Raw genomic sequence first — 13412 nt, 5'->3', positions numbered from 1 at the left:
GCTCTAAACCGAATATGCTTTTGAGAACCTTAATTTACAACTGAGCTGAGCCTTCACCTTCATATCTCAGTGTTTTTATTTTGAAAGCATTGACACCTTTTGTTCAAATCAGTTGTGTTTCTCTGTCAGACGAGAAATGAAGGCTAAGGAATCAGTGACCTGTGGCTGTCCTGCGCTTGCTAGAATTAGTCTCTTTTTTGGCTACAGATTTTTGGGCGTTTGTTTGTTTTCCATTTTTGAGGCAGAGACTCACTTTGTTACCCCAGGCTGATATAGAACTCTCACTGTGTAACCCTGGCTGGCCTCAAACTCAAGGAAGTCCTCGGGACTCACTCTCAAGTGCTGGGATGTCACATGGGAGCCAGCATACATGGCTTATTCCCTTAAAAAATGTCAACTGAAATGTTTCCGACAATTTTTTGGAATATCTATATTAAATATCATTCAAGGGAAATTCACAAACAGTTGAAAGCCCTGAGGGGTGACTAAGTATTGTACTTTATCCCCCAAGTAAAATATAATACAATTAACACAACATATAATGATGTATATGAGTAGCTTTATATAATATTAGAAACTTGATGTATAAATAATTCAAATTCATATGCATACATGCAAACATACATAAACATAAAAACTATATGTATAGATACATGAGCATATGTCCACTTGGTTCATAAACTTGGACAACTTTAATATCCAAGAAGCAGCTTATAAGTGATGTTTGTGTCACTTACATGGCACATACAAACCATTGTCGGATGATCTGGGACATTCTCTTGAAAAGCTGTTAAGTGCAAATGCACTCTATGTAAATGGAACAGTCACCCACAGCAATATCTTAGTGACAGTGCCCACCTCACTCCCGTGTAGCTCACCTCATCTCACTGCTTTCCTTTTGCACCCTCATTTGGCTGACGTTTTCTAGGAGCTTCCCAAGAATGAGTGAATGGAGATATCTTGACCCAGATTCGTGTGCAAAGACAGGCTGAGGTCACAGCTCTTGTTGATCATCCAAAATGCTATCCCAGACCTATCAGCAAATGGTCTGTGGAGAAGTCATGCTGCTGGAGCTATTCTGTACAAATCCTATTTTCATTTCTCTGGAGTAAAGACCAGGGTGAACTGCTGAACTATATGGTTGCTACGGTTTCAGTGTGTCCTCTAAGAGATAACATGCTGGAAGCTTGGGGCCTAGTGTTGCGAGGTAGCAGGTGTAACTTTAAGGCATAATGTCTAAGAAAATGTGTTTTTTTCATTTGGGGGCACTACTCTCAAAAGGGATTAATATAGTGACTATGGGTCCCTGGCTATCTCCCATGATAATCAGTCATTATAAAAGAATGATCCTGACCCCAGAATTCTTCAGGATTCCCGTCTCAGTATGTGACAGCTCTGTTCCTCTCACATGTGTTCCTACCATGATGTCATCCAGCCATGAGGCCTTGAAATAAATCTATCTGATCCTGAACTTGCAGCCTCAAAAGTTTGTGTCCTGCAAGATTTGCATGCCAACATGTCATCATGGGTTAGAGAGAGACTCCTGAGGCGCCACCACTCTCTGAGGAACAGTTGGCAGTTAAAGGTGACTGAGGCAAGGGGATGTCACTTTGTTCGATGGTATAGCCACTGGTAAGTTCCCCAAGTACCAGTAAATAACTCTTTGCCCATGCTCATGCAAGCAACACTACACACATATATCCACACCTACACACACTCACATGCATACACACGCATGCGCGCGCACACACACACACACACACACACACACACACACACACCAAAGCTAAAGAGGAACTTGTTGAGAAGAAGGAGGATCTCAATAGGAGACAGAGGAGAATGAGAGAGGGAGATGGGGATAAAAAAATGACCAAAATTTATATTATATATAATATATATGTATAGTATATAATGTGCATATGTAATGAATGTGTGTGTGTTTGTCCATGAAACTGTCAAGAATGAAAATATGCATGCTCAATAGAGCTCTTTGGTTTGTTTCCAGCCTCAGATAATTTGTTATAGTCAAAGCAAATAGGCTAATATAAATTCACTAGAGGCATACCCCACGGACATCATTAAGTGTTGATTATTTCAGAAACAAACCCTCTGATATGTTAGCAACTGTCTTTACTGAGAAGAAAGGCTGCTCTGAGTGATTCTGTGCATGCGTCCGTTTTCATTTCTCTCGGGGAAATACCCAAGAATAGAATTTTTGAATCATGTGGCATACATAAACTTAGGTTTGTTAGTGATTGCCAAAAGGTTTTGCAACATCACGATGCCATTTCCACTTTTGGCTGTGACGTACATGAAGTCTAGTCGCCGTGTGTCTCCACTTTCGCTGTGACAGACTGTCTGCAGGGTGTGAAGCACTGGCTTCCTGCAGTTTGAATCTGTGGTATTTGATGGCTATCGATGTTGAGGGCCTTTCTGTGTTCTCTTTGGCCATCTGTAACTCCTCTATGATCAAACTCTTGTTAAGTCGTGTGCCCATAGCTATTAGGTTGTTTTCTCTGTCCATCTTCAGCTCCTCTTAGATGCATGTCCCCTCACTTGGCAGTGATACCTTTGAGTAGACATTTTATTTCAATAAAATCAAGCATACTATTTTGTTCTTTGACAATAATATTCGGTTCCATTTTTTCCTAGGACATATTGCAGTTTTAGCTTTTTATTTGGGACTCTGAATCTTTGTAAATTTTAGTTTGATGGTTACAGCTCTGATTTAGTTCAAATTGATTTCTGCTTATGGTGCAAAGACCACGTTGAAGGTCTTTCCCCATGTATCCATTAATGCTCACACCACTTGTGTGAATCTAATTTCATTCCTCTATTGATAGTCCACACAGCTCTGTAGAAAATTGCTTGGCCATCACCGTGGGTCTGTTTGGTCTTCACATTTGTTCCATTGATTTGTCTTCTTAACGCAAGTCTACATTATCATGATTACTGTTTCTTCATAATAAGTTACATAACCAGGGATGTAAGTATTCAGATTATCTTTTTCTTTCAGATTTTATTAGTTAGTCACTTTTCTAAAATAGTTTTTCACTTGCACACTTAATTGCACACTTATGCATGCAGTGTGTTTTGCTCAAGTCCACCCCCACTTCCTCCTCTGCAACACCCCCACCCCACCACCATTTCTCCCTCCCAAGTATATTTACTCTTTCTTAACTCACTGGATCTAGCTAGTGTAGAAAGTACGCACCTGGCTACACAGCCATCCACTGTAGCATGGGGAGCCCATCCAGGGACACATCCCTGAAGGAAACTGACTCTCCTTCCCTCAGCAGCCAGTGGCTGCCAAAAGCTCCTCAGCTAGCGGCGACACTGGTGATTGCCCCGTCCATGCAGGCTTTCTGACTGACCTGATCTTGTGCAAGTCTCCTACAGGCAGCTGAGGCTACTGTGAATTCTTATGTACAGAGGGCCTGCCTGTCAAGAAGACACTGGTTCTCCGCAGCCCTCCACAACTTCTGACTCTTTTATAATCTTTCTTCTCCCTTCCATGATGATCCCTGAACTGCAGGTCTGATACAGGTTCCTATTTAGGGATGAGAATTCCACGAGATCTTATTCTCTGTACTTGACAAGTTGCTCTATTAAGGCCCAATCTATTGGGAAAAGAAGACAGAGGCTTCTCCGATGAGGGTTAAGATCTGTGCCAATCTATGGGTATAAAGATAAGTATTTAGAGGACAGTTTGATACTATGTCCATTTAGCAGAATATAGAGGGTTCTACTTTAAGATCTAAGTCCAGTTAAAAATACCAGCTATGTGTTCTGCCTCGTGGAGTGGGCCTCACATCCGATCAGAATGTGGCTGGCCACTCCCATCGCACTCCTGCCACTCTCACATCCACAGGCATGACTTGGCAGGCGTCCTCATGGTGGCCTATAGTGTTCACAGTCAGTAGGGCTAATAATGACTTTTCCCCACAGTAGCCTCTGTCACACATTCTGGAATTATGAAAGTTAGCCAATAATATGGACAAAGCCTCCAGATCAGTACCAGCTTGGTGTCTCCATTGTCCAATGACCCAAGTACATGCAGTGGTGTCTTCAGCAATGGTATCTTGCTGTCAAGTTTTTTTTTTTTTTTTTTTTTTGGTTCTTTTTTTTTCGGAGCTGGGGCCCGAACCCAGGGCCTTGCGCTTCCTTGGCAAGCGCTCTACCACTGAGCTAAATCCCCAACCCCAGCTGTCAAGTTCTTATGGGTAACCAAGAGCAATGTCAGTAGCCTCTATTGTTCTGGGAATCTGTCAGACCTCCCCTACAGATATGTACTTAAGTGTTTATGTTTCGAAGTTCACTATTGGAATTTTTTGTTAATTTTTGTATCCCGTGGTTTGCTAAACTTGAATGTTTTTTAGGTCAAGAAGTTTTTGTAGATTCCTAGGTATTTTCTCTATAAAACCATTCTTCCAGTAATAAACTCAGCCTCACTCTTTGATTCCCTGTACTTTGTCCTTTTACCTCTCACAGGCCTGGCCTGGCTCCAGCCTTAGCTGGGGTTGAGTGTTGTTTCCTGCCTGTCTCTAGGAAGAGTGCAGGGCGCTCCTCTCTGGAGTTAGCATACCCTACCACGAGGCCTCCTTGTTCCCTTTTGCTTTTCCCTTTCATTTTGCTGTTGAAGACAGTTTGTCTCAGTCCAAGGTCTAGAGTTGGTGTCACCCAGCGCTCCCTCCCGAGGCTCCATGCAGGACACACTGGCCTTACCTCACCCTTCCAATGCTCTCCTCTGCTTGGAGCATCTTGCCTCTAATGCTCACAGCTTTCCTGTGCGCTTTGGCATGATTTGCTTTGCATTGATATTTCTCATGTTTACAAACCTTCTAAACTTTATATATCCAATGTGGAAACGTTCTGAACATTATATTTGCTCCAATATTTTATTTAATCTATTTCTTCTGCTTGTTTTTTTAACTCTATCCAAGTTACTTCAAAGTCTCTGTCAGGTGATTCAAAATCTAGATAACTTGTGTGGCTTTTTCTTTAACCTCGTTTTAAGCCTGGAAGGTTGATCGTTTATGTGGCTAGTGATGGTTTTACTGGCATCTAGATATCATGCAGATAAAGTTGAAGGCTGGAAATAGTGTTACATTTCTCTAGAGAGGCCCACCCTTCCTTCTGGAGGCTGATCCCATAACTCCAGTCAGGGAGCACTGAGTCGAAACTGGCTTGCAGTCCCAGAAGGCTCCATCCACTTCAAGTTCATGCCTGCTCTGCCAATATTTTCTACTCATCCTGTTACATTTTCTCAGCTTTTCTTCCCCAACGGGTATTGAATTCAGTATCTTATGACATGTCTGAAAAAGTCAGCTTTGCATCAAGAACTCTGCCTGCAGCTGATAGCTACATCTGCCTGGTTTCATGCATACTGACAGAAGACCTGAGAAGAGCGTGTGTGTGTGTGTGTGTGTGTGTGTGTGTGTGTGTGTGTGTGTGTGTGTGTGTGTGTGTGTGTGTAAAGCTGATGACAGTGGTTGTACAAGAATTACTCAAGGGATGGATGGAAATATTTTATAGTAGTGAGGATGGGGCGTATATGGCGTATCTGGATTTAGTAGTAGACATTTCATTATCTTGTTGCGTAGTAAATTTCATACCATATATTTCTTTTCTTGAGTCTGACCATTTGTTTGGGTGCTGTGGGTCCAGATGTTTGCATTTTATTAGAGGGCTTAGGTTTGCCAGTGTTAAACAGGAAGCCAGTGAGTGTGTTGTGGTGGAGTACAACATGGATTAGTTATGAAGGATGTGATAATGTGGTCAGGGTTGGTTGGTTGGACCGTAACTGCAGCGCTGTTTCCTGAAAAGGTCAGCATCAGGGAGGGAGTGCCAAGAGCCCTGATCTAGATCTACTAGAACATCCTAGTCCTGCATCCCCACCCTCACCCCCACGCCATGACAGCGGTCAGATGTGTATGGCACACAGTGGCCACCTCTGCATAAGAACTATCTTAGAGCCCTCGATCCTGTGTCCCCCAAGATGGTGGGAATGATGCCATGTGCACTTGCTGAGGGTGCAGGTGACCATGGTGGCATCTGAGAGGTAGGTGTAGGCACTGCAGGCCACTCAATACCAGTCAGCCTCCTCATAGAACAAACGTTGAGGGTGCACTTCAATATGAGTGACCCAGACATTAGATCCGAGGTCTGCCACAGAATTTAGCCTACTAGGGCGTAGCTTTTCACCTGCAGAGGAATTGCTGTCTCATTGACAGCAGCTCAAGCATCACCACAAAGAGAAGCAGCGTCATCAAGGAAATGTTAGCCAGATGACAGGAACATCAGAGGTTGGATGGCTAGGCCCATTGTTCTGTGGAGTTAATATCAGAGAAGAGCTCCCAAAGCCCAGCGGAGACCACGAGGTTGCAGCTCAGCAGAGGCATCAGTGAGCCAAGCCCAGCACTTAGGAGACTGTGCTGCGAGAATCACCCAGTAAACAGTTCTACACTGGGCAGCAGCATGGAAATAGTCTCCTCAAACAGAGTCAGCCTCCACTTTCCATATAATCCCAAAATGCCTCTGGAAGCCAGTTAGTAGTAGTCTTGAATGTTCCATTTCCATTTGACAAGTAATAGGCCAAGGGTCACTCACAAATAATCATGACATAAGTATATACAAAGTATTTAACAGAGTGAACCCATCCATACATTTCAGCAATGTCAGATTTATTCCAGTGATACGAATTGAATTACTACCAGAAATAATTCACTTTCAGTCTCCTGCTTAGAAAAATCACTGGAAAGGCTAAGGGTGGATCTGTCTGCCTCGCCCAGTGAAAACACAGACAGTCAGAATCTTACTCCTACAGGCTGCCAAACCTTCTGAGATGCTGAGATTCAGACAAAGAAGTTTCCCACAGGCAAATCTCTGAGAGGCAAGCCCATCTGCACCGCCTCATCCCTAGAAGCAACTGCAAAATCTACAGGGGGAGGAAGTTTAGCAAGACTCTGGGTCCCTTAGGCACGATGTGACTTTACTTGTAAAGGGCAAAGGGCTTTTCACTAAATACTTGGCTGCACACTGGGTGAGAGGCTGACAGCCTGACCAGAAAGACTGGTCAGGAAGTGGAGTGGGGGCAGGGTTTAGAACCATAGAGAGAGCTGTTAGCAAAGCAAGTCCTTGTAAAGAGGGATGCTGTCTGCTCTGTGGAAAGGGAAGCTTGGCTCACCAAAGGAAATGAAATCTCTGTCCCCTTCTCTTTTCCCCACTTCTCTCTTCCTGTCTCCCTCCTCCTTTGTCTCCCCCTCCCCCCTCTTTTTTCCCTCCCCCCTCCCCTCAGTTTCTTTCTCTCTTGGTGTGTGTATCTCTGTCTCTCTGTATATCTCTGTATGTCTCTGTCTCTCAGCACAGGTTTTAGCAGCTCATTATAAGTGCAAAAGCATTAGGTTTACTAAACTCCAGGTCTCTCAGCAGTAACACAGACCACTCACTGAGAGAAGTGTCCATCTAAGCCTGCCTTCTCCCCATCCCTGTGAGATCTGGGGGCAAGAAGATCCAGCATTGAAATGATGCTCCTGTGCTGTGAATAATAAAGTCATTTGTCTCTGATCTAGGAGCCTTTATCCTGTGCCCAAGAAACTATGCGGGCTGGCTGTGTATATTTTCAGTGTTCAAGGTGATGTTTCATGTACATATATATTGTGAAATGACTACCATAGTTATGTTCCTTAGATAGAATGCCCACCGCCTCTAACAGTGGCCATTTGTGGTGAGAGTGAGCATATTTAAGATCTTCTCATAGCAGACTGTGAGTGTGCAATACGGTTTCATTAACTATGGGAGCCAGGCCGTAGTAGATCTCCAGAACTTACTCATCCTGAATCACTATTAGGGTGTTCAGTTCATTCACATTTAACATAAGCGCCAACATATATTTGGTTTTAATGTATTGCTGTTTAAATCTAAATCTGTTATCTTGCCTTTTTGTTGTATTAGCAAACCCCCTCCTTTGGAATTACTTGAGGCTGTGGGTTTTTTATTATTCTGTCTTCCCTTCCACTATGCTGATAGTTTGGAATAATGTTACAGGTTAGAAAATGTGCCTTTCAGGACACATGAAACTCAAGAAGGATGACTAAAATGCAGATGCTTCACTCCTTCTTTAAAAGGGGAACAAGAATACCCTTGGGAGGGAATAGGGAGGCAAAGGTTAGAACAGAGGCAAAGGAACACCCATTCAGAGCCTGCCCCTCATGTGGCCCATACATATGCAGCCACCAAACTAGATAAGATGGATGAAGCAAAGAAGTGCAGGCTGACAGGAACCAGATGTAGATCGATCCTGAGAGACACAGCCAGAATACAGCAAATACATAGGCGAATGCCAGCAACAAACCACTGAACTGAGAATGGGATCCCCATTGAAGGAATCAGAGAAAGAACTGGAAGAGCTTGAAGGGGCCTCGAGACCCCATATGAACAACAATGCCAAGCAACCAGAGCTTCCAGGGACTAAGCCACTACCTAAAGACTATACATGGACTGACCCTGGACTCTGACCTCATAGGTAGCAATGAATATCCTAGTAAGAGCACCAGTGGAAGGGGAAGCCCTGGGTCCTGCTAAGACTGAACCCCCAGTGAACATGATTGTTGGGGGGAGGGTGGTAATGGGGGAAGGATGGGTTAGGGGGATGTTGGCCCGGAAATTGGGAAAGGGAATAACATTTGAAATGTAAATAAGAAATACTCAAGTTAATAAAGATGGAGAAAAAAGAAAATATGCCTTTGAGTTACTGCCCTTTAAGTTAGTACTTTGACCATCTGCTGCCCAGTAGAAGGCCTGAGACTTCACCTCACATATACAGACTGCTACAGTCAATGCTGTAGCTGACATAGACTTCATCTCACATATACAGACTGCTACAGTCAATGCTGTAGCTGGCATTTACATTTGCTGTAGCTTCACATATAATGTAGTCCCTAAGGGATGTTGCTAATTATACATTAATCGCTATTCACTTACATTTATCAACATACTTGTCTTTCAAATTTCTTTATTCCATTTACATACTCTGCTTCTACCCAGGGTCATTTTTCCTGCCATAATTAATACTCATGCTGCTGCTCTAATGATAATCAATTATCTCCTCCAGTTTTTCTGAGGGACAGAGTTCCCTATCTTAGATCATTTCTTTTCTGTAAGAAACCATACTGTGAAAATGCTTTTAGCGTGTCAGTGTGGAGGGAATCCACATGCTCAGTATGTGGAGAGCTTCCTTTTGTCACTGTGGTGCCTCCCTGAGTATTTAGAGCTTTAACCTCTCCTCAACATTTTGCCCTCTCCAGCCTACCAGAGTGCTGAACAGGGTACTAGATCTATGTCTAAGTCAGTTCTGCGTTGTAATAATTGCTGTTGCATTTTTATCGTGATTATCATGTATCATTGCTAGTATGTAGAAATACAATTGATTTGTAAAATATTGATCTTATATCCCACGACCTTTACAAAATAATTATAGTATTCCACAATTTCCTTCGGATTTTCACTGGGAAGATGCATGATTCAAAGGTCCACACAATGGTAAGAGTGGGCAACCTGGGCTTCCCCTCATTTAAGAGAAAAGCACCCATGCTGTCACCATTCAGAATGCTCCATGGACTTTGCAGGTGCTCCTGTCAAGTGCAGGCTGTCCTCCCCATTGCCTGAGGTGACTCTTTGCAGGTGCTCCTGTCACGTGCAGGCTGTCCTCCCCATTGCCTGAGGTGACTCTTTGCAGGTGCTCCTGTCAAGTGCAGGCTGTCCTCCCCATTGCTGGAGGTGACTCTTTGCAGGTGCTCCTGTCAAGTGCAGGCTGTCCTCCCCATTGCCTGAGGTGACTCTTTGCAGGTGCTCCTGTCAAGTGCAGGCTGTCCTCCCCATTGCCTGAGGTGACTCTTTACAGGTGCTCCTGTCAAGTGCAGGCTGTCCTCCCCATTGCTGGAGGTGACTCTTTACAGGTGCTCCTGTCAAGTGCAGGCTGTCCTCCCCGTTGCCTGAGGTGACTCTTTACAGGTGCTCCTGTCAAGTGCAGGCTGTCCTCCCCGTTGCTGGAGGTGACTCTTTGCAGGTGCTCCTGTCAAGTGCAGGCTGTCCTCCCCATTGCTGGAGGTGACTCTTTACAGGTGCTCCTGTCAAGTGCAGGCTGTCCTCCCCATTGCCTGAGGTGACTCTTTACAGGTGCTCCTGTCAAGTGCAGGCTGTCCTCCCCATTGCCTGAGGTGACTCTTTACAGGTGCTCCTGTCAAGTGCAGGCCGTCCTCCCCATTGCTGGAGGTGACTCTTTACAGGTGCTCCTGTCAAGTGCAGGCTGTCCTCCCCGTTGCTGGAGGTGACTCTTGGTTTTTATTAGATTATTTTTCTCCATTCATATTACAATTATTTGAACTGCTTCTTCTGTGGTTTATTAGAGTGGGCTATATTAATTAATCAATTTTTAGGTATTAAGCCAACTTCTTATCCTTCACATGGTCTCTCTGTGTCATTCTTGGTGTCTGTTTCTGAGGACTGTTTACATTTTGAAAATTTTACTGTATATTTATGTGATTTCTGCCTATGCATTCTCCATCTGGTTTTAGCGTCAATGCATATATTGTATAGTATTAGTAGGTAGGTAGGTAGGTAGGTAGGTAGGTAGGTAGGTAGGTAGGTAGGTTGGTTAGTTAGTTGAAATGAGATCTCACTAGGTAACTCAGACTGGCCCCAAATATGCAGTCCTCCTACCTCAAACTGTGCACTGATTACAAGCTTATGCCGACCTTGCCTAACTAGGATTGGTCTGACTGCAAGAGGGTTCATTCTCCCTGAAGCTTGTTCTGCGGTTACCGGGTATACACTATCTTAGAAAAACTCACTGATAGAGACTAACTTAAGGTGGCATACGTGTCTTACCTGCTTCTGTGTCCCTTATTCTCCACCACCCATCTGGTTGTCTTAAATACTCTACAGACACTAAGAAAACTGTGGAGCTTTTGGTCTCAGGAAAAGAAAAGCTTATTTTGCCCCAACCCCAACCCATTTTTCTCCTTATGGTTTGAGAAAAAGAAATCTTTCGTGCACACACACACACACACACACACACACACACACACACACACACACACACCTCCTGCACGCACACATGCCTGTTCTCTACGTAAAGAGCATCTGTTCTAAAATGGACTTCCTTTCCAGGTCGCCTGAACTGGTGGTCTACTGTGTGCACCAGCTGTAAAAGGCTTCTTCCCTTGGCCACAACAGGGGATGGGAACTGCCTCTTACATGCCGCCTCGCTAGGTAAGCACCCGGGCACCAGCAGAGGCCAGGAGGGCTCTGGATCTGTCTGACACACAGGATGGCAGATGCCTGTGACATCCTGGCCGTTCTGGTCTGGCTAGGTTGGTGATGAGACAGAACAGTGTGGGGTAAATACCTGTCTTTCTAGGAGGCCTTGAGCAGGAACTTCTAGGACAGCAGGTAGAGAGGGTAGCCTGGGCAATCTAAGAGGACTTCCTGGATGATGCTGTATCTTTACTGAAACATAAAAGAGTAGAAGACACTGAAAGCAGGAGACAACCCAGACAAAGCACAAAGGCAGAGATCACAGGGTGTTCAGAGGCAGAGCTATGCAGGGTAAGGCTCCAGCGGGAAGACCTGGGAGCAATGTGTGCAGCAGGATAGTCGGGAGCTGCCTGTAGGCAGCAATAGATGCCGGGTGTAGGTATACTCAGGCAATCAGAGTCAGATGGACAGCATATGATTTGCTCCCTTCCCCAGGGAGCTGCATCAGCAGATACATAGGTATGGTTGGCAATACTAGATAACTCACGGTCATGCTGGACTTTCTGGAATCTCTGTCAGCCCCTCTGGGACCAGTCTTCCATGCACAGGATTGACTCCATGTGACAGGCAAGTCTAGATTTGTACCAGGGGTCTAGACATCAGGCCCAGGGCTCTTCCTTGATCTGTGTCAAGGGAACAGGACCCCTGGATAAGAATATGACCCTCATTAGGCCAGATATCCTCCCAGTTAAACGAGACCTGACCAAGGGCCAGGCCCATGCCTTATTTAGAACATAGTGGCGACTGCGAGTACAAGAAAGGCTAAGGGGACACTGAAAAGGGTTCTGAGCATCACAGCGTGCCTCAGCCTATGACCCAGAAGCCTCAAGACCTACAGTAAGTCCACAGGTTTGGTGGCAGAAATGGGAAAGACAAGGGCATTCAGTTCCTGCTTCCTCCCCACAACAGGGCCAGCAATTCAGCCATTGCCATTAGACCAGCTGTGGTGCTGCATACCTTTGATCCCCGCACTAGGGAGCAGATCACTGTGGGTTCAAGCCTAGCCTGCTCTACACAGTGAGTTCCTGGACAGCCAGGGCTACACAGAGACCTGTCCCCCAAAAAAATTGACCAAAGCAATGGCTGCCAAGAAATGGACTCAGTCTTCCCAAGGGATGTGTTCCCTAGTAGACAACCTGGTCCCAAAGTGCCAGCCCTAAACATAGACACATGAGCAGCACTGAGTGAACGTATCAGGTGATGTCTATACATATCTATGTGCGCATGCAACAATAGAAAAGGTAAGAGGAGTGAGGGAGGGAGACATGGAGGAGTCGGAAGGAGGAGAGCGAGGGGGAAAGGATGTAAATACATCACTCATGTGAAATTCTCAAAAAATACAAAAACCCTCAAAATTTAAAGACATTATTTAATTAAAATCATTACTCAAAAGTTCCACAGCTCCTCAAAACTAACATGTAGGGACTGAGCGTTCAATCACCTGAACTCATGAGAAAATCACATACAGACCCTGACAGGAGCCCCTGTTTTGCCTGTTAAAGCACTTTCAAGCCTGCACTGGAGTTAATTACACTGAGACTTGTAGTTTCCAAAGGCAATTGACAGTGTGAATTATGTATGAATTATGGAACCCTTGAAATGCAGCCACTACCAGTGGAAGCACTACGTAACTCTAAAATAACATACACTTCGAAGGCATCATGTAGAAAACAAAACATAAAATATCTTATTTATTCTTAATGATTGTATACTGAAAATGATGTTTTGATATGTTGAACTACACAAGATTTGTTACTAAAACTCAAAACAAAACCATTCTTTTTTTAAAAAAAATATTAATCACTTTGTTATAATGATCTCACAAATAAACATTTTTAAAAAATCACACAGCTAGATTAAGGCAGCTACTCAAATATTGTGCAGCTCAAACTCTTTGTATCTCAGAAAATGACTCTGGGGAGCTTTACATTTTCACTGTCAACTACGTGTTTATGGAGTTATCTACCACAAAGAAAAGAAACTATGACAAAGGTGAAGGGAGGGAGGGAGGAAGACTGAAGGGAAGAAAACAGAAAGATTTCCTTCTGCAGCTGGCATGACAAAACCATCCCAGCCCCTACCGCCCCCACCCCAGT

The 13412-nt window shown here is 44.3% G+C and overlaps 1 protein-coding gene across 1 annotated transcript in view; it reads left to right on the top strand.

Moving 5' to 3' along the window:
- The window catches only part of Otud7a (OTU deubiquitinase 7A), a 99900-nt gene that overhangs the window by 62797 nt on the left and 23691 nt on the right, over positions 1 to 13412 (top strand). Inside the window, 1 exon segment of the mRNA XM_032893474.1 lies at positions 11170 to 11271. Within this exon segment, the coding sequence (XP_032749365.1) occupies positions 11170 to 11271 (102 nt within the window).

Source organism: Rattus rattus, chromosome 2, assembly GCF_011064425.1.
Source record: "Rattus rattus isolate New Zealand chromosome 2, Rrattus_CSIRO_v1, whole genome shotgun sequence".
NCBI classification, from domain to species: Eukaryota; Metazoa; Chordata; class Mammalia; order Rodentia; family Muridae; genus Rattus; species Rattus rattus.
This window is presented reverse-complemented; position numbering and strand designations above follow the sequence as displayed.